General features: G+C 44.0%; 1 protein-coding gene across 5 annotated transcripts in view; it reads left to right on the top strand.

The window, feature by feature from the left end:
- The window catches only part of LOC122108583 (NACHT, LRR and PYD domains-containing protein 1-like), a 49,782-nt gene extending 33,218 nt beyond the window's left edge, over positions 1 to 16,564 (top strand). For 2 of the 5 annotated variants that reach the window (XM_042680573.1, XM_042680574.1), the window contains 9 exons: positions 164 to 253; positions 2,636 to 2,727; positions 3,305 to 3,404; positions 4,827 to 5,050; positions 9,506 to 9,768; positions 9,948 to 10,073; positions 13,567 to 13,708; positions 15,489 to 15,533; positions 15,841 to 16,564. In XM_042680573.1, the coding sequence (XP_042536507.1) occupies positions 164 to 253; positions 2,636 to 2,727; positions 3,305 to 3,404; positions 4,827 to 5,050; positions 9,506 to 9,768; positions 9,948 to 10,073; positions 13,567 to 13,708; positions 15,489 to 15,533; positions 15,841 to 16,130 (1,372 nt within the window). In that variant the 3' untranslated portion in view covers positions 16,131 to 16,564. Of the gene's footprint in view, positions 1 to 163; positions 254 to 2,635; positions 2,728 to 3,304; positions 3,405 to 4,826; positions 5,051 to 9,505; positions 9,769 to 9,947; positions 10,074 to 10,886; positions 10,982 to 13,160; positions 13,234 to 13,566; positions 13,709 to 15,488; positions 15,534 to 15,840 lie in introns of those variants that run through there. The other 3 variants (XR_006147599.1, XR_006147598.1, XM_042680575.1) reach the window with 3 other exon arrangements.
- The last annotated feature ends 3,366 nt before the right edge of the window (positions 16,565 to 19,930 follow it).

The raw sequence follows: 19,930 nt of genomic DNA, 5'->3' as shown, positions 1-19,930 counted from the left end.
GCCCAAGAACACTCCCTCCCTCGTCAGCCTCCTCACTCCAGGTCCACCTCAGAGTGACTGGAACAGGTGCCTTCAGTAGGTGGCAGAATCTAGGACCCAAGACCCTGAGGTCCTGAAGGTCCTGTGGTGGATCCAGGAGAACCAGGCTTCCCTGTGCTTACAGCTTGGACCAGGACTCGCTGAGTGAACTGGTGAAGAGGGAGCTGAGGGCCCTGAAGCAAGAAAGACCTGAGCTAATCATCTCCAGCAGATGGTAAGGAGGAGAAATGAAACTCCATCTGGCCCACTCAGTTCCTGCAAGGGTGAGCCACTGGCCAACCCAGAGATGAGGCGAGGGTCCTGGGGGTGGTGTAAGGGACAAACATCCAGGAAGAAAACAAGAGACCATAGCACCTACAGTGAGGTAGAAACTAGGGTTATTTAGTGAAAAGATAATCATATGTCCTGCCGGGAGTGAGTGAGTAACTTAGGCCTCTGGATCCAGTAGATAGTGGCAACTGGAACAAATTCCTTCAAATGAACAGAGAGCTAGGATAATGAAGGAGTCACTATAAGACACAGAGAGATGTTTGGGTTACAGATCACCATCATGATCATCATGCACATATATCATCATTATGCCCACACAGACACCCTGGGTTCAAGAGATGCCTGAGGGCGGGGGAATCTTCTCCCATGCTGAGGAAATGCACTACACCCCCTTGTCCTCCCTCTGGCCTATTTCTGCTCATGACCATGGAACCCATTGGTCCTCAAGCTCCAGGCTACCATGCCTCACCTAAAATGGAAGTGAATGGGCTTCCAGGCTTGGGAGAGGGAGTCCACCATTCACTGAACATTCTCTGCAGACCCACTGAGCATGCAGCCCACATGACACAGCAAGACACAGCACTGAGGACACAGCACTGAACAAGATCCACACAGCTCACCTGCCAGGAGCTCAGCCAAGCAGGGAACAGGGATGAGGTCTCCCAGGATCTATGGTTACATGTGGGGTTAAGGGGAGTCCACTGATGTATCTGACTTCACCTAAAGACACTGCACGGAGCTAAGCAGAGTTCCAAGAGAAGGGAAGGGTTATTTGGACAGAGAAAGACTTGACTCCAGGCAACGGTAGACTATGAGGGATCAGAGAACTCAGTTCTTTTGTGGGTTGGAAAGTCCAGTGTATAGGGCAGTATTATTGGAAGAGTAGTCCATGCCAACCAGCAGCGGCCTCCCCATCACTGGGCCCTCCACAAAAACACATCTCCTCAGACCCCTCACCAACCTACCAAAGCGGGGCTTCTGTAGTGAAACCAAGTAACTTCTTAGCACATTGAGCTTAAGGTACTGGTGGGTATGGAGGGAAACAGGGGCCACAGCAAGATGCTCTGGACTATGTGAAGTACTTTCTGTCTCCTCAGGCAATGGAGAGGCATCACAGGCCTCAACATGGTGTATTGTGCTCATATTATGAGATCAGCTTATTTTCCAGAAAGTAGAAGGACCAGACTAGAAGTAGACACACTTTTTAGAGGATCCTGCAGCGGATCAGGTCACAGATGCCAGGTCTGGGATGAAGGTGGAAAATGAGGAGGAGACGGGTACAGAATAGAAAAGAAAGCTGCTGGGCTGGGAAGGTGGCTCAGTGGTAGAACACTTGCCTTGCATGCCTGAGGCCCTGGGTTCGATTCCTCAGCACCACATAAGCAAAAAGAAAAAAGCCGGAAGTGGTGCTGTGGCTTAAGTGGTAGAGCGCTAGCCTTGAGCTGAAGAGCTGAGGGACAGCGACCAGACCCAGAGTTCAGGCCCCACGACTGGATTCCCCCCAAAAAAAGAATAAAAGAAAAGAAAACTGAGGCTGTCCAGGTGATTGGCTCTCAGGAATAGTGATTGTTTTAGTTCATTTTGTGATGCTCTAACAGAATTATAAAATGTAATTATAAATTATGTCTTATAGCTCTAGAACCTGGCATGTACAATGAGAAAGGAGAAAGCTCAATTTCTTTGAGGACCAGGAGGTGCAATATGTTGTCCTACCTCTCTCTAGTTGTTGTAGCTTCTTGGTTTCTTCCTAGCTCTGTGTGTCTCTGTCATCCATGAGCAAAGACAGAAAGGCTAAGGAGCACATGTGAGAGAGTGAGAGGATGCAAACCCAATTTTATACCCAAGTCATTCTGTCCATAATCAATCCACTCTTACAACAATATGCTCAAGCGGGTAGAGTCCTCACTCTCTCTTCACCTCCTAAAGGTCCCATTTGGGACTAATTTTTTTATTCTAACAATGATGTACAGAGGATTACAGTTAGATTGTTCAGGTATTAAGTTTCTTTTTAACAGTGTGACCCTTTTTTCTCATTTTCTCCCAGTTTTTTCCCTCCCAACCTACCTCCCTCCCCCACCCCCAACTCCCAAGTTGCAGAGGAACTAAATTTTCAATGCATGAACACTAGGTATACAATCAATTCCCAGCAGTGAGGAAGGAATCAATATGGCAACCTGTACTACTGTGGATGCATGAATGGATGGGAGCCATTCAAAGACACAGGGCCAACAAGAGAGGCTCAGATAAAAACAGACTCATGTGCATTTAACTTTAATGGGGGATGTCCTGTAGACATCTGTGGGAGGATGAGCATCTCTGTGTTTAGGAAGCCAAGTGTGCTGAGCCCTACTGAAGGCCAAGACAGAGGAGAGATGAGTAAGAGCATCACCTCACTCAAGTGGCAGAGACAATCTCCAGGTATTTAAAGAAACATAGTGGGTGGGGGTGGCCATGGTGGGAGGGCTTCCATCTATCTCCTTTCCTCTGATGTAAAACAGGGCATGTCCTCTCCTAGACTCTGGAAGGATTTCTGCTTTCCTCTCTAACTCCAATATCTATGGCATCCATCAGACTCTGCACCAGGCCCTTGACTTGCATTATGGGTTGTGGAGGCCTGGGAATATTTTCCTTATTCAGGGGCTCTTCCATTTTACAGCAAGGTTTCTCTCTTAACCTGTCCATGGAGGACAGGCTGGGAAGAACTGCACTTCTAGATGAGTAGGAGGGGAGGAAGGCTGAGACTAGGTTAGGGGCAGTGCAGTAGGTATGCTCAGAAATCAGACAGGTAGCCCAAGAGCAGAGATGGGCTGAAGATACACTCCGAACACACCAAAGTAGGCTTTAGTCTGCAAGATCCCAACCATGATCCATCTATGGGCTGGATTTTCTCATTTACTCATTTCTTGAGAGCATAGAGCTGGCCCCTGTCCTCTTCTTCCAGAAGAAAAAGCAGTGCACATGAAAAAATTCCATGTGGCTTCTCTTATCTCTCTAGATGACCTGAAAATGGAGCATGTAGGGAAGAAATATGACTTCTGGGGCCCCATGGGGCCTGTGGCCATTGAAGTAGTTGAGAAGCAGAAGAGCCTGTACAGGTGAGTGAGGCTCTGCTTGGAGCCTGTACCCATAGGCAAGGGGCTCTACCAACTCAAGCTGCCACCCATCCACTCCCAACACCTAGCCCCACAGTCAGCACCCACCCAATACCCACCACAAAGCCAGAAGTGTGATGCTGTGGCCCAAGTGGCTGAGCACCAGACTTGAATGAAAAAGCTGAAGGATAGTACCTTGGTCCTGAATTCAAGCCCTAGTACTAGCAAAAACATGAACACATAAAAACAAAACCCAGGGAGGAAAGAGGGGTCGCAGGGGGGTGGGAGATGGGAAGGGATGGGAAGGGGAAACAAAGGAGGAGGCAACAATGCTTGATAAGAAATGTACTCATTACCTTGCCCATGTAATTGTAACCCCTCTATACGGTATTTTCACAATAAAAAAATAATAATTAAAAAAAACTCAGGGACAGCTCTCAGGCCCTGAGCTCAAGGTCCATACCATTACCATGAAAGAAAGAGAAGGAAGAGAGAAAGAAAGAAAGAAAGAGAAAAAGACAAAGAAAGAAAGAAAGAACAAAAGAAAGAAAGAAAGAAAGAAAGAAAGAAAGAAAGAAAGAAAGAAAGAAAGAAAGAAAGAAAGAAAGAAAGAAAGAAAGAAAGAACGAAAAAAGTCAGAATTGGTTTTCTTTATGTCCATCTTAGCCTTGATAATCAAATCTGAAACAATTAGGATGGGGTTATTGTCAGCAACTTAACATTATCGGTTTTTTTATCCTGAAATTTATTTTTCTATTATTTGTTTAAGAATAGTTCACCACTGACTTCTAGAAATGCAAAAAATAAAAGGCTACCAAATCAAAAAACAAAACAACAAAACCATCACCTGTCCCTCCCACCACAAACCAAATGAAGATCCTTGAGAAAAACCACTTATTATCTCTCCAAAGCACTATGTTCCACTCCAAGGGTTTATCATTTACATACATGTTTATTCTTATTAATTACATATGCTGTTTGTTTTCTTAATCTAATATTGGTTTATTTCCCCTGTAAAGGATATCTATCAATCCATTTTTAGGAACTTATAAGCATATTCTTTGACCACATGATATTTAAAATAAGAACACTGCCTCTTTCCTCGTCTCTGTCATCATAGTAGAAACAGCCCACAGCTCCCAGGCATGTGTTTATTACCCTGTAGGTTTGCACTTACACTCACAACTCCATGGGATGGGCATGGCATGTCCCCTAGTTACAGATGAGGAAGCTGAAATTTAAGAGTTAAATGACTTGCTCAAGGGACCACAGTCAGAAATCGGAGGAGCCAGCACTCAAGCCCTAAATCTCTGACTGGAATCAAGTGTGACCATGCACTGCACCCACAGCCCCTGCACTGAGTCTGGTATCAGCAGGTGCTCATGACTTTGTGTGACTTGGTATCTGTCTCCCTCTTCTTTCCAGGGTTCACTTCCCTGTGGCTGGCTTCTACCACTGTCCCAACATGGGTCTCAGCTTTGTGGTAATCAGGGACGTGACCATCAATATTGAATTCTGTTCCTGGGACACGTTCCTGGACAAGACTTCCCTGCAGCACACCTGGATGGTGGCAGGGCCTCTGTTTGGCATCACAGCTGAGCAGGGAGCTGTAGCTGCTGTGCACCTCCCTCACTTTTTGGCCCTCCAAGGTAAAGGAGGGAAGGACAGGGAGGAGGGAGGTGGTGACAAGGGGCCTGAATTGGCAGATAGAGTGACCGGTGATACAGAGAGGCCTCATGGCTTCCTGAGCAAGGTGCAGAGGGCTATGGAAGTGAGAATCAAGACTAATATTCTTCTCATTTGCAGCATACATCTCCCAGCCTTATTATTACTTTTGCCTAGCTTACCTTAATGTGTCCCTAAATAGAAAGTAATCACTTCAATAACAGTATTATCTGGGATTTACTAATGCTGTTTGTATAAACAGCATCACTTAGAAGCCCATTGGAAAACAGGTAAAATGCTCAGCTGTGGTATTAAGTAGAAATATCCGAATATAGGACTGTATAAATTAAGGCTGAGTGAACTAATAAAAAATATTTAGTGCCCAAGGTCTGTGAACAGTGGGATGTCATGGATTCAATTCCAGTACACACACACACACACACACACACACACACACACCCCGCATGGGCAGCTATCAAAGTCTCTTTCTTTTCCTGCATGAAAGAGCAGGCTTGAGAAACAAAGGAGGAAGCAACAATGCTTCATAAGAAATGTACTCACTACCTTGCTCATGTAATTATAACCCTTCTGTATGGTATTTTCACAATAAAAAAACTTATTAAAAAAGAAGAAAGATCAGGCTGGCTGTAGGGAAAGGTCCCATGTGAAGAGCAACAGAATGCACCCTAAGTCTCTAGCATGGGTGAACAGGCTGAGGTAAGCAGGCAGGAATCCAAGCCATATTGTTGGCAGCAGGAGCTCCACAAAACAGCTGGCATCAGATGAAGTTCTGCCACTGCTAAGGACCAGGCACCTCCTGTCTACCAGTTTAATGAGACTGTTAAGAAAACTGGATGTGGTTTTTCCATATGAATGATGGACTAGGCACAGGTTTCATTTAATTGATGATAGAGAATGATTTGATGAATAATTGGTGATGCATCTGTGACTGGCATGTGTGTATGTGGTGTGTGTGTGTGTGTGTGTGTGTTGGGGCTTAAACTTGGGGCCTGGGTGCTGTCCCTTTGCATTTTTGCTCAAGGCTAGTACTTGAGCCACAGCTTCACTTCTGGCTTTTCTTTTGATTACTTGGAGATAAGAGTCTCATGAACTTTATTCTCAGATCTCAGCTTTACTGAGAATTGTGAGCTACCCACAGGTACCCACCTGACTTTTTTAAAACTTGTAAATTTCTCTTAGGCTTTTCAAAGTCTTTGAAAACCATTGTAAAAAAACAAAGAGTATCTGAATGTGTTCCAAAAATCACATATTTACCAATCATTTCCATCTACGCATTTCCAGCATTCACCAACTATTTACATATTATATCACTTTTCAGAATATGGATATTACTGATAAATGATGCTCTCCATCTTGCTAGGTATAAACCAATTAAGCTCCAAAATGTTAGCTTATATTGTTATGAGAACATAAAATATATATTATAGATTATTCTAGGTTGAAGCCATCTTGGCTTTGAGAACAAAGATTTCCTAAAACTCGCTTGTCTAGAATTAGATCTGATCCACTGTGGCTGCATATGGTGGGCAATGAATGGAATGACTAAGACAATAGCATTGATCTGCACTAGACAAAGAAAGGCTTGAATGTCTAAGCCTGACAGACAGTAGGACAGGGAATGCAAACCATATTGTTGGGAGGAGCTGGAACTCAGGCTGCCAACACCAGGTCATGTGGGCCCAGATGAGATCAGATGAAACCTAAACACACAGCTATGAGAGGAACCCCCACTCCAACAGCCTACTGGCTGCCAGGCAACATAGGGATGGAGCCACTTCTGATCTCTGGGCCAGTGTCTCTACCACTACAAACCTTCCTCCTCCTTCTCTTGTAGCATCAGTGTTCCCACCAGGTGCCCTGGTCAGATGCTGAGATGAAAGAACCTGGTTTTTCCTGAATGAGGCAGAAAAGGAATGGATTGGAAGCATCCTCATTAGTCCTAGGGTTAACAACAGGTTATGCAACAAGTTTGAGGAAAGTGAGGTCATGAACTAATTATGCTGATACTGATACCCAAGGATGCAGCCAAGTTCACATCAACAGAAAGAAAGAGCTGGGCACCAGTGACTCATGCCTGTCATCCTAACTACTTAGGAGGTTGAGATCTGAAGATTGTGGTTCAAAGCCAGCCCAGGCAGGAAAGTCTGTGAGACTCTTATCTCCAATTAACCACCAGAAAACTGGAAGTGGTTATGTGGCTTAAAGTGATAGAGTGCTAGCAAAAAGAGCACAAGGATAGCACCCAAGCCCTGAGATCAAGCCCCAATAACCCACAGGGGAGGGAGGGAGGGAGGGATGGGACAGGAGGAGACAGAGAGACAGAGAGAGACTGAGAGACTTGCTGAAGACACAGACATTGATCTTTTCACTATAGGATGTCAAATGATTCCTGGGTCACTTGACACTGCCACTGCCAAAATTTTCTCCATTTGCCTCTTAACCTGAGCTTCCCCACTCTAGACTCAAGGTCCTCTATGGGGTGACCCACTTAATCTAGCCTGAACTGCACATCTGTTGCCACAGTGGAGAGCAGATATGACTTCTGCCCAGACCACACAGTGGGAGAGGCCTGGGTTCTTCCCAATATGAAGATTTCAATGGTGGCCAAACCCTTGGCCAATGGAATCTGCCATTCGTCACTCCATTTTCCCAAAGCCCCTTCCTCCTGCTTGTTCTCTACCTACCTGAAATCAAACCTGCCAGCAAGTTTTCGGCTCCACAGCAGCACACTAACAAAAGTTCTGTGTCTTTCCCAGTTCTATGGTCAGGTTCTGGTCATGGGTCTCAGTTTGCTCAAGGCTTAAGGTTCCTGTGGGCCTCCCACTCTGGAGACTTGATTGTCCAGGGCTCATGAGACCCCACTCCTGCATGGCCTCTATCCCTATGCTGATGCCTTGTCTATTTGGGCTACTAAATTAAAATATGCTGACCAGGTAGTATATGAAGAACACTATTTTCTCACACTTCTAGAAGCTAGGAGGCCCCAGATCAAGGTGCCAAGAGATTGTTTAGTAAGAATCTCCTTTCTCACATTCAGTGCAACTCTATAGGTCTCTTCTTTCTTTCCTTCTGCTTTTCTTTATGCCTTTCTATCACTTTTTTATTTTTTCTTTTTTTTAACTTTTTTTATTGTGAAAATACTGTACAGAAGGGTTACATGGGCAAGATAATGAGTACATTTCTTATCAAGCATTGTAGCTTCCTCCTTTGTTTCCCCTTCTCATCCCTTCCCATCCTTCTCCTTCCCCCCCCCAATCCTCCCTGCTTCACCCCCCCACCAAAGTTGTGAAGTTCGTTTTCGACATAATGACTTGTACATTTCATTGTTGCAATGGGTCCACCTGTATCACAATTTAAACGATTTGTTTTTCCCCTTCCCCTCCACAAATTATACCGACATCAAATACAGTGAAAGCAGGGGTTATACCATGGGGGAGGGACATACAAAGCAACAATGTGTTAGAAATAATCGCATGAAAGAAAAAAACATTTGAATACATATCTTAGGGTTCATTTCCCTAACATCACCTTATCTGATCTTTTCTGCTTGACTCAGACATATACTAGATATTGCAAATAAGGGAAACCATGGGACCTATGTTTCTTTGGGCCTGGCTTACTTCACTTAATATAATTTTTTCCAAGACTTTCCATTTCCTAACAAATGGGGCAATGTCATTCTTTCTGATGGAGGCATAGAATTCCATTGTGTATATATACCACATTTTCTTGATCCATTCATCTACTGAGGGGCATCTGGGTTGGTTCCATATCTTAGCTATGGTAAATAATGCTGTAATAAACATAGTAGTACTAGTAGCTTTAGTGTGGTCTTGTTTGTGATCATTTGGGTAAATGCCCAAAAGTGGGATTGCTGGGTCATAGGGGAGCTCTTGTGGAGTCTTTTGAGGAACCTCCATACTACTTTCCAAAGTGATTGAACAAGTTTACACTCACACCAACAATGCAGTAAGGTTCCCTTCTGTCCACATCCCCTCCAGCATCTGTTGTTTTTAGAGTTCTTGATTTTAGCCATTCTAACTGGAGTGAGGTGGTAGCTCAATGTTGTTTTGATTTGCATTTCTTTTATGGCTAGGGAGGTTGAGCATTTCTTCATGTGTCTATTGGCCACCAGCTTTTCTTTCTTCTTGTGTCTTTCATTCGTAAGAGCACTCATCCCTTTCATGAGGGTTCTACCTCCCACACCCCAGTAAGTCCCAGAAAACTTCACCTCCTAACAGCAGCACCAAGGGTTTACCATTTCAACACGAATTTAGCAAGGACATGACCATTCGGAGCCAACCACTGCTTCTCTCCAGGAAGGTCTCTGAGCCTAACCCTGGGGTCCTACTTCTCCAAACGAACCTGAGTCAGAACGGGCACAGAAGCCATGCTTCTCAAATGCGTTCTTTTGACAGATGAACATGTGGACATCTCCTGGTTCCATGTGGCCCACTTTAAAGAGGAGGGGATGCTGCTGGAGAAGCCAGCCAGGGTGGAGTCGCATTGCGCAGTCCTGGAGAACCCCAGCTTCTCTCCAGTGGGACTTCTGCTGAGAATTATCCCCAAGGCCCGACGCCTCATCCGCATCACCTCCACAACCTTGCTCTATCATCGTTGCCAACCTGAGGACCTCACCTTCCACCTCTACCTGATCCCCAATGACTGCACCATTCAGAAGGTGACACTGACAACCTGAAAGCTTGGGCAGGAAGGGCTCACAGAGAGACCAGGAGGGGTATCTTCAATGGGAATAAAAATGGGCTTCTTGTAATTAGGAGCTCTGATGTGAGTGAGTAATCCACAGGAGATTCTGTGGGGCAGGAATCTCCTGACATCATTGTTTCTTATGCTCCTTAGGCCATAGATGATAAAGAAGAAAAGTTCCAGTTTGTGCACATACACAAGCCCCCACCACTGGATCCTCTTTACCTGAACTCTCGCTATAATGTGTCTGGTTCTGAGTCGCTGGAAATCATCCCCCAGGTGAGCAATGAGAGGTCTGCACCTTGCCAGGATTGTAGGCATGCCTGGGCAAACATGAAGGATAGGACCCAGGGCCTCCCAGGAACTGGGTCAAAGTGAGGGGCATTTGAAATAAGCATGTATACTTCAAAGATTGGAGAAAAGGGAGCTGGGGGCAGAAGGATCACATTCAAGAATAAGAGAACAGGTAGGATCACCTCCAGCTTCTCTGGAGGCTGAGATCGAAGGATAGCTATTGGAAGCCAACCCAACTCAGAAAATCTGAGAGACTCTGATCACCAAGGAAGCAGCATAAAAATGGGAAGTAGAACTGTCACTCGAAGTGGTGGAGCACTAGCCTTAAGCAAAAAAGCCACGCAAGGAACAACACTCAGGCTCTGAGCTCAAGTCCCAGTATCAGGATAAAAGAAAACAGATGTGTTTGACTTGAGGACACTGGAAAGTTTGGAGGCTACAGAGTATCGATGAACCAAGCCCACACCTGTACTAGGCCCCACTATGTTTAGTACTCCTTATAGTAGAGGGAAACATAGCAGAAGGACCTCTCAGGCCTCTTGGCAGAGGGTGTTAGAAACTACTGCAGGATTTAGACCTTGGCTGGGGAATGTAGAAGAAGCTCTGATGAGACCGTTGTGCTCTAGATTGAGGTTTCTCAGAAAGTAAACAGAACATCTTAGCAACTCCTGCACACTGAAGCAGTAAGCTGTGCTTGTTAAAGACATGGCCTCCCATGAGCCTGTGGTGGAGAGGGGGAGGGGATGGACATTTTCTAGGTTCCTGGTGACCAGACTGTCATAGATGTTCTGTGTGCAGCAGGTCTGGCTGGTCTTCTCCCTCACCTGCATCCTGACACACTTGGCACTGAGGTCAGGCTGTGAAACTCAGAGTAATGCCTGGACATGAGGGAGGTACATTTTGTTCTTTTTCAGTATCTCTACCGACATGTACTTGCTTTGCACAAAGACAGATGGGGTTGGGCTGCTGGATTTTTGCTTATAATATCCAGATTTTCAACATTACTCAGGTTTACTGGTTAGGAAGAGCAGCATCACTAGATGGTCATCTGTGTATGAACCGGGGTGGGGGTGGGAGGATGGGGCACGTGGCTGTGAGGATTCTGACACACCTGACATGACAGTGGCTCAGGAAGGACATGTCCCACAATGTTACTATAGGCAATGGACACCCAAAAGGACTAGTAGTTTTGTAACAGATCTCAAAACTAGGGGTCTAGTTAATGAAATTGGTCAATAAAATCATTTCCAAGAATCTCTCTAGGTCTATTGAAGAAAGTCAAGTGGCCTGATTTTTGCCCACTCCAGCCACAAATTATTCCACTTACAACAAGGATAAGTACAAGAAATACTCACGCTAATGAAACTTCCCCTGTAACTAGCTATTAGATATTTTAATTCCAAAGAAGACAGCTCCAACAGCCAGTTGTCATCACGGCAGCCGTGAAGCTCTGCTGAAATACACCAGAGAGTTCTATGTTTTCTTTAATGCTAGAAGGAAAGCATAGGCAACCACAGACAGCAGGAGGAAGATCAAAAGAGATCATAGCAGTGTCGTAGAAGACTTTGAAGTGAAATACTCAACCAAGATGAAAAGTAGAATAAAAGGGTGAGAAATGGTGTTAAACAACCAGAAAAAAATAAATCTTGCTATAACATCTCAGGCAGAAGCCATCCATTCTTGAGGGCTGATGCCTCTAAGGGATTTCTGATGATCCAATTTATTTTCCTCAGATAGAACATATCAAATCTACATCTAGTAGTTAGGAGCAAGTCATGTTTGCCTTTTTAGTTGGGACACATCTAGCCACAGGTGACTATCTGGGATTTACCCTGCAGTGTCAGTTGATAACAAGGAATGAGAAAAGGGCCCAATTCAGTCACTCCACAGACATTAATCCAGTGCTAATGGTGGGTTTCAGTGAAGAGAGAGCCGTGGACCTGGCACAGGGGTAGATCCCTTCCTTTGGGAAATTAGCATCATACCAGGTGGAATCTGCAGACAAATAAATACTAACAAAACATAGTAATGCTAAGTGCCCTGAGGTGACACAGTACTGTGACTGACTTAGGCTGATTGGTCAGAGGTGTCTGAGAAGATGCCACTTGGGTTGAGGCCTAAGTCACAGGAATGGGTTTGAGCATAAGGAAATTTGTAGTGGAACGTTCCAGAGAGAAGGAATATGCTCTGAGGCAGAAATGAGAGCAAGTTTGATAACTCTAGGTGACAAAGGAGGCCAGCATGACAGCTTAGCACAAGCAGCAAAAAGTGGAGTCAGACCAGTGACAGAGTTTCTCCAGACTCATTGTTCCAGTTGGATTTGATGCAGAATTTGCATTTTGCTCTAATTCCAATGATATGTGCTTAGAGAGTCTTTTTTTAAATTTTTTGTGCCAGTATTGGACTTGAACTCAAAGCCTCATGCTCTCACTTGGCTTTTTCAATCAAGGCTGGCATTCTACCACTAGGGCCAGACCTCCACTTCTGGCTTTTTGGTAGTTAATTGGAAATGAGAGTCTCATGGATTTTTCTGCCCAGGCTGGCTTCAAATTGTTCCCCTCATCTCAACCTCCTGAGTAACTAGAATTACAAGCATAAGCCAGCTCCTTGGAGGATCTTAAACATGGTAATACAACAGCTGATTTTCTCGCATAAAGATGTCTCTGGCTACAACAAAAGATAGCAGAGTAACAAGACAAATGGCTGTTCCAAGACCACAGGGGAGAATTCAAGGTGGCTTGACCAGGGGAGGTACATTGGAGATGGAGGACTGTTGATGGACTCTGAACAACAAGCAATTGCCAAACAACACACGCAATTACCAAAAACAAAGGACTATAGTTCTCTGTAACAGCTCTACAAAGCTATCATGAAGGTATGAGCAATAGGACTTGGTGGATTGGCCATTATCAGGAGAGAAAAGAAGGAAGGAGTTAAAGATAATGCCAAGATTTGGAACCTGCGTGCTCATGAGATGGTACTGGGATTGACTGAGTTTGAAGAAAGTGAAAATTTGGGATTCTGAAAAATCCCAGCTCTTCTCTGAGATCTTCTTTTGTCACTTTGGTTCAGGAATCAGGCAGAGAGGAGAATGTTTGGGAATCAAGATTCCTGCCTTGGATTTGATTTGGGAAAAGTAATGAACGTAAGTTTTCTGTTGACTAGGAATGTGTAGAGGTTAGAACGCTTTAGTAATGAAGGTTACTATGAAGGTGAAGAACCAAGGGTTCTTCAAGATGTGGGAAATGAAGAAGAATCATTTGAAGATGAAGGGGGAAAGATCTGGTCTAGGGTGTTTGAGTACCGTTAATAGGATGGGCCCCAACTCTTCAGCGGGAGATCCAGCTATGTATGTCAGGACATGTAGTCTGGAAGTGGTGCCTGAATTCAGCACAGGAGATATCCAGGGTCCCTGTAGGGCCAAGAAGGGGCTTGGATGAACTGTGGCTTTTCTTCTGGCAACCCTTTCTCTGTTCAGGAACTGAAATTCTGCTATCGGAGCCCTGAAGAATCTCAACTCTTCTCTGAGATCTCTGTTGCCCACTTGGGTCCTGGGATCAGGCTACAAATAAGTGACAAGAAAGATGGAGCTGTCCTATGGGAGGCCAAGGTGAAGCCAGGTAAGACAAGACAAGACCAGAAAGCACAGAAGCGGGAGAAATAAAGTCAGTGAATGGGAGGCACCAGGATGCTGTGTGCATGATTACAATTCATTGATGAGAAGAAATACCTCAGAGAATCTGTATGCCTTTCTTGAGTTATAAAACAACTGATAGAATCAGAGTTTAAACTCAAATCAATCTGGCTCAAAGTTCCCTTTTCCTTCCCTTGTAGCCTGGTGTCTCTGCACTGGCCTTGAATGAACATATTCATAAGATCTTTGGCACAATTTCTCACATAGGCTAGGCTGTGCAATGAAAAAGGAGGTACTGAATGGTTCAGTGGTTTATGGGCTAAATTACTTCACCAATATCAGATTCTCACTCCTGGATCAGACAGAGATTTCAAGGATAAAAGGAAATCCCATAATGAATTTTCAGAAGCAAAGAAATCTAATCTTTTAGTTTACCCACAACACTAGATTTCCTACTCAGTGCTTCTCTGGACAACCAGCCACTGCCATCAGTCAAACAGTGGTAGCCCTCCTGAGCTGCTGCAGCAAGCTTGTCCTGTGTGGTGAGAGGATGGGCTAGTTGCAGTCTTGGCTTGGAGCCACAGGTAGGTGGGTAAATAACCAGCCAGATTCATCCAACCTGGGTTTGAACCCACCACATCATGTTGGGAAAATTACTAAACCTCGATGAATATAGGATTCTTTGTCTATAAAATAAGTATGATAGGGTTGTTGAAAATGTTAAATAAAATGTTATTGATGCATACCATAGGCAATGACCTTTCATAAACACTCGCACCTTAACAATTACTAGCAATATTGTTCTTGTTCCTTGTGTTAAGCCAACTTCTTCCTTCTCTGTCTTCATTCTGTCCCTCAGGGCTCCCCCAAGTCTATTTCCTTCCTCTTTGGAAAGACTACAGATACCCAAAACTGGAATCATGACCCTTCATATGCAGTCCTATAAGCATCTGAGTCATCTGCAGTTTATCCTATTTTTACTTTGAAATTCTTGGCCACTCAGTCACCAGATGCTCTAGCCTGTGGATGAATTGAAATTGGATAGTATTGTCTAATGAACAAGAGTTTGAAGAACAGCCCATCCCTCTGCCTTAATGAAACCAAGGCTCCCAGCACCACATAGGAGACCTTGTGTCTACTTCCCCTGCACTGTTAGATGACACTAAACTTAGGTCAGTACACATTTTCAGGCTTTTGTTCACATGAGGAGCAGTGACCACTATGCATATCCATTTGCTTTTTTGTGCATATTGTGATAAAATTGATTGATATAAAAAAATTGATTGATAATTCCCAATATGCTAAGCTACATTTGAGCTTGATTTTGTCATCAAAGTCAATATATGTATATGTGGTGTGAGTATAGAAGGACAAGGAAATAGATTTCTATTCAGAAAAGGATTTCAAATAGCTAAGGATATCTGCCAAGAGACTTTAGTAATTTTCCACCAGATATCCAGCTCAGGCTTTGACAAGATAAAACCCAAAATAAAATATTATGGTAATATTTTCTCATTTGCCCATTAGATTTATCCTTTGTCTTTACTAGCCTACAAGCACAGCTTTAGTCCCTCAGTTTTCACAAGTGCATAAAGAAGAGACCCCCAGAATTTTGTCTTAGGCCCCCTAGTCCTTAATCCAGATTTGATCACAAGTTGTCTGTAATTTGTTCTCCAAATCCAAGAATCTCAACAAGGTAGAAGTTTTGTGCTGTGTTGTGTGTAACTAGCTGTTATGAATTTGTCTTCATCTCTCTTTCCCTCCAGGAGACATCAGAGGTGCAGCCAATGTGGTCACACCACCTCCAGCAGGTCAGTAACAGTTCTCCAAGACAGTGAAAGTCTTGGTTACACTGTCTGCTCATTGTTGGGAGCTCATCTTAAGTAAGGTCCTAGCATGCCACCACTCACAGTCTCAGTGCCCTATCCTAAGCCCTACCTCCTGCTTGGGAAAAATTCTAGGCTGGTTGCTGCTATAAGTCAGGACAGTAGTGGTTTTCTGATGTGCAACTACTTCCAGGAGAAGATTGTCATAGATACAAATGAGATGAATTTAAAAGTTAGACATAGGAACCATAGACAGAGGTTATTGTACTAGTCTTTCTTTGCTCATTCCCAGACTTACCTTCACCTCGAGATGCTCTGGCCTTGCCACATTTTGTGGACAGGCATCGGGAGCAGCTGGTGGCCCGAGTGACATCTGTGGATCCTGTCTTGGACCTGCTGCATGGACACATGCTGAGTGAGGAGCAGTATGAGCAGGTGCGGGCTCAGGCCACCAGGCCAGACCAGATGCGGAAGCTGTTCAGCTTCAGCCGGTCCTGGGACTGGATCTGCAAAGATCAACTGTACCAAGCCCTGAATGAGACCCATCCTCACCTGATCAGGGAACTCTTGGAGAAGAGTTGAGACCCAGAGAGATTCTGAAAGCTCAAATGTCAGTACTCATATTTGAGTCTAGGTTCTGTCTGATCTCACTTGAGCCATCAGATTCCCCATCCATAGACATGTTGCTGCCTTGCAACTCTAGAGTTATGAATGAACCTCTGCTGGTTGTTGCATGCCCAGGACCAGAGCTGCTGCACGAACAGCCTCTCTGGCTCTCACAGACCCAGGAGACAATAACAGGTACAGGGAGGACAACAGCATCTCAAAGATGTCTAAGAGATGGCAAGATTCCTGCCTTGTAGAGCCAAGACTCATGTTCCTAGGTGCTAAGCTGGAGCCCTCCCTGTCCCATGCAAATGAAAACAGGCATTGCAGGTGTTTGAGAATAAATGGGCATATGTGCTTCGGGAGTGTGAAAGGCTTATAAATATAAAATAAAGGGTTTATCTTGGCTATTTTTTTTTATCCAAACCAATATCAGAAGAAGCTGCCCCAGAAGTGGAGGCAGGGAATCCTCACAAGAGATTGCAGTGTGGAGCTGGTTGAGATTCCAAGGATCTAGCCAAAGCATCCGTTAGGGAAAATTCCTCACAGAAGGAAGGCATCAGTATCCTCAGGACAGACAGTGAGAAAGGAGAGTCTACCCAGGTTTGTGCACAAGCTGGGACTGCTTTTTTGAGCTTTAAGTGAGGGCTGTGGGAATTGGCTCAGGAGCAAAAATACTTCCTACAACCTTATCTCCATGTTTGTTCTTTGAGTGTTTAAACCTAAAATATTTAGTCAGTGCCTAGAACTAATGAAGGGAACTTCTTGGATTCCAGAGAAAGGAAAAATGTGCAGCTGCAGTTTGCTGATGCACAGAGCATCTGGCTCTCTGTGTTTGTCAATCAGAACAAGGAAAGAAGTGGGGGATGTGAGCCTTTCCTGCTGTCCATGCTGGACTTGGCTTTTCTGTTGGCTCAGTTGTGTATTTGGGATTTGGAATCGATTCTTGGAGTCAGAAGAGAGGTGGAGAAGAAGGCTGTTTGGGGATGGAATCTAGGTCTTAGTTGAGAGTTCTCCTCCTTTGGAAAGTGGTTCCATGTTCTCCATTAGGGTTAGGTAGCAGGGCCTTGTGCGGTTTTATCATCCTGTGTCACTCTTGCCCTATTCCAGCAATCAACATGTAACATTAGCCCTGCTGATTCACTGCTTGTCTCCCCCACACTAAATGGGGCTTTTTAAGAAAAGGAGCCATGAATGTCCTGCTACCACTTCTTTCTTTGTTCCTCCAACAACATATGTCACATGGAGGGTGTGAACTGAAGTTTTGTTAATAGGAGAATGATGCCAGGTGCTGGTGGTTCACACCTGTAATCCTAGCTACTCAGAAGGCTAAGGTCTGAGGATTGCAGTTCAAAGCCAGTCCTGACAGGAGAAAGTCTGTGAGAGTCTTATCTCCAATAAACTACCAAAAAGACGGAAGTGAGTTCTGGATCAAGTGGTAGAGTACTAGCCTTCAACCAAAAAAAAAAAAATGCTTAGGAATAGCACCCAGGTCCTATGGTCAAGCCCCATGATCAGCATAAACACACACACACACACACACACACAACCATTTAAAATGTTTTTTGGGGGGAGGAAGTGAAAAATAGTGATAGAGGTGAACAATATAATCAAGTATAGTATATGCATATGTGTAAATGCCACTGTGTTTTGTGTGCTGGTGACTCCCACCTGTAATCCTACATACTCAGAAGGCTGAGATCTGAGGATTACAGTTCAAAGCTAACCCTGGCAGGAATGTCCGTGAGACTCTTATTTCTGATTAAACACTAGAAAAGCCAGAAGTGAAGTTGTGTTTCAAATGATAGAGTGTTAGCCTAGAACAAAAAAGCTCAGGGTCAGTGTCCAGGCCCTGAGTTCAATCCTCAGAACCAGCACAAAAGGAAAAAAAAGAAAAGGAAATGCTATTGTGAAATTGCTTTTAAATGTAATATATGGCAACAATATTTTTCAAAACACACATTAGTGAATAACGTGATAGGAGCAGTAATAACTTTCTCATTGGTCCTCAAGAAACATTGAGTGATAGCATATAGTAGAAAACCAACACTGCTGAACTTGCTTAAAAACATTATTGGGCCTAGAATGAGCACATCTTTCACATGAGACAAACCTTTAGAAAAACGTCTCCTTCTATGAAAGAAATGCTTGCAAAGGAAAAATCAGACATGTATGTTCCAAAGACCCAGATCTAGTAGGAACTGACCAAGACTTAATGTGTTGGGGCCAGAGTGGCAACATGGAAACATTGTAACAACAAGATGCTTATCCTTTTCTCAAAATAAGAGAGCATTCCGTATCTAAAGGAATGTTAAAGCTAAGCCACTCCCCAACGTTAGTGTTTACCCCTGCTGCTAGCAGGCTCATTGCATTCTGTCCGGTGCTGCCACTTTGCCAAGAAATGTGTCTGCTTTCTCCTGTGCTTGCAGAATCCAGCTCTGCTAGGACCTTAGCATATTTACTGCATGTCTGGGTCTGAAATTCTTTTCTGTGTCAGTGACTGGGGAAAACTGGCACAAGTACCCAGGGACAGGGCAGTAGTTGGACACTAACAGGATCTCTTACTCTCACGGACCTCCTCAGACTGTCACCTCGGGTGACACAACCATTATCTCAGTGAATGATGATATAGAAAAAATGATGATATAGAAAAGAACCATTTGTGTTTCCAATTTCAATTAATTATTGTCTTCAACTCTTGAGAGCAAAGCCTAACACACACCAACCCCACCCAGGATTCAAAAGCCAAAGGTAACTTCTCTCCTTCTCTACTTGGTCACTGCACTCCAGTCCCCATTGACTGCCCTCCCTTCCACTTCACAAGATAGACAGATAAACCCGGTAAGGAAATCAGAAGAGAGCCCAGTGTTCGATCTGTGGCATAGTTACTCATAACTGCTTCTGGCCAATTTACAGTGATGCATTCATACACAGTGAGAGCAAAGGAGGAATTCTTAGGAGAGGAACAGAAAGGTTCAATGCTTATGTGCATCTAATCATACAAAATAATATTTATTGAAATTAAGTCCAGGAACTGAAAACAAGAGGTTTTTTTTCCCTTTTAGCTGTTTTTGGGGGGTTGTTGTTGTTTGTTATTTTATATGGCTTTGGGAGTACAAGGGGAGGCACAGGAATGGAGGGATAATGAGTGAACAAATGCAGCAGTAGTACTCACTGGACACTAAGTTGAAAATGAACTATATTTGTTTGTCAGTGGGAATGGGAAGGAGAACTTAGAACAATGGAAGGGGTGACGTTGTTCAAAAAGAAATGTACTCTTTATTTGACTTATACAAGTGTAACCTCTCTGTACAACACTTTTATAATAATATACATACAATGGAATTCTATGCCTCCATCAGAAAGAATGATACTGCCCCATTTGTTAGGAAATGGAAAGACTTGGAAAAAATTATGTTAAATGAAGTAAGCCAGGCCCCAAGAAACATAGGTGCCATGGTTTCCCTTGTTTGCAATAACTAGTACTTGTCTACGACAAGCAGAGAAGGTCAAAGGCTATGTATATACGACCATATGAGATGATGTTAACCAAAATGTACCCCAAGACAGGGACACAAGGGGTTTTTTCTTTCTTGCTATTGTTTTTAATGTACTTATAATGCACTATGTGATTCTTTTGTTTCTTTTGTAAGTTCTTCCCCCACAGTATGACCTGTTTTCACTGTATTTGATTCCGGTATTCTGCATCTTGTATATACATTTTTGTAATTTGGGGAGGGTAAGGGTTATAGTGAATGCTTAATTGGGGATGCAGG

Source organism: Dipodomys spectabilis, unplaced genomic scaffold, assembly GCF_019054845.1.
Source record: "Dipodomys spectabilis isolate Male_0828 unplaced genomic scaffold, ASM1905484v1 ptg000062l, whole genome shotgun sequence".
Classification (NCBI taxonomy): Eukaryota; Metazoa; Chordata; class Mammalia; order Rodentia; family Heteromyidae; genus Dipodomys; species Dipodomys spectabilis.
The sequence above is the reverse complement of the archived record's forward strand: the minus strand, read 5'-3'. Positions and strand labels throughout refer to the sequence as shown.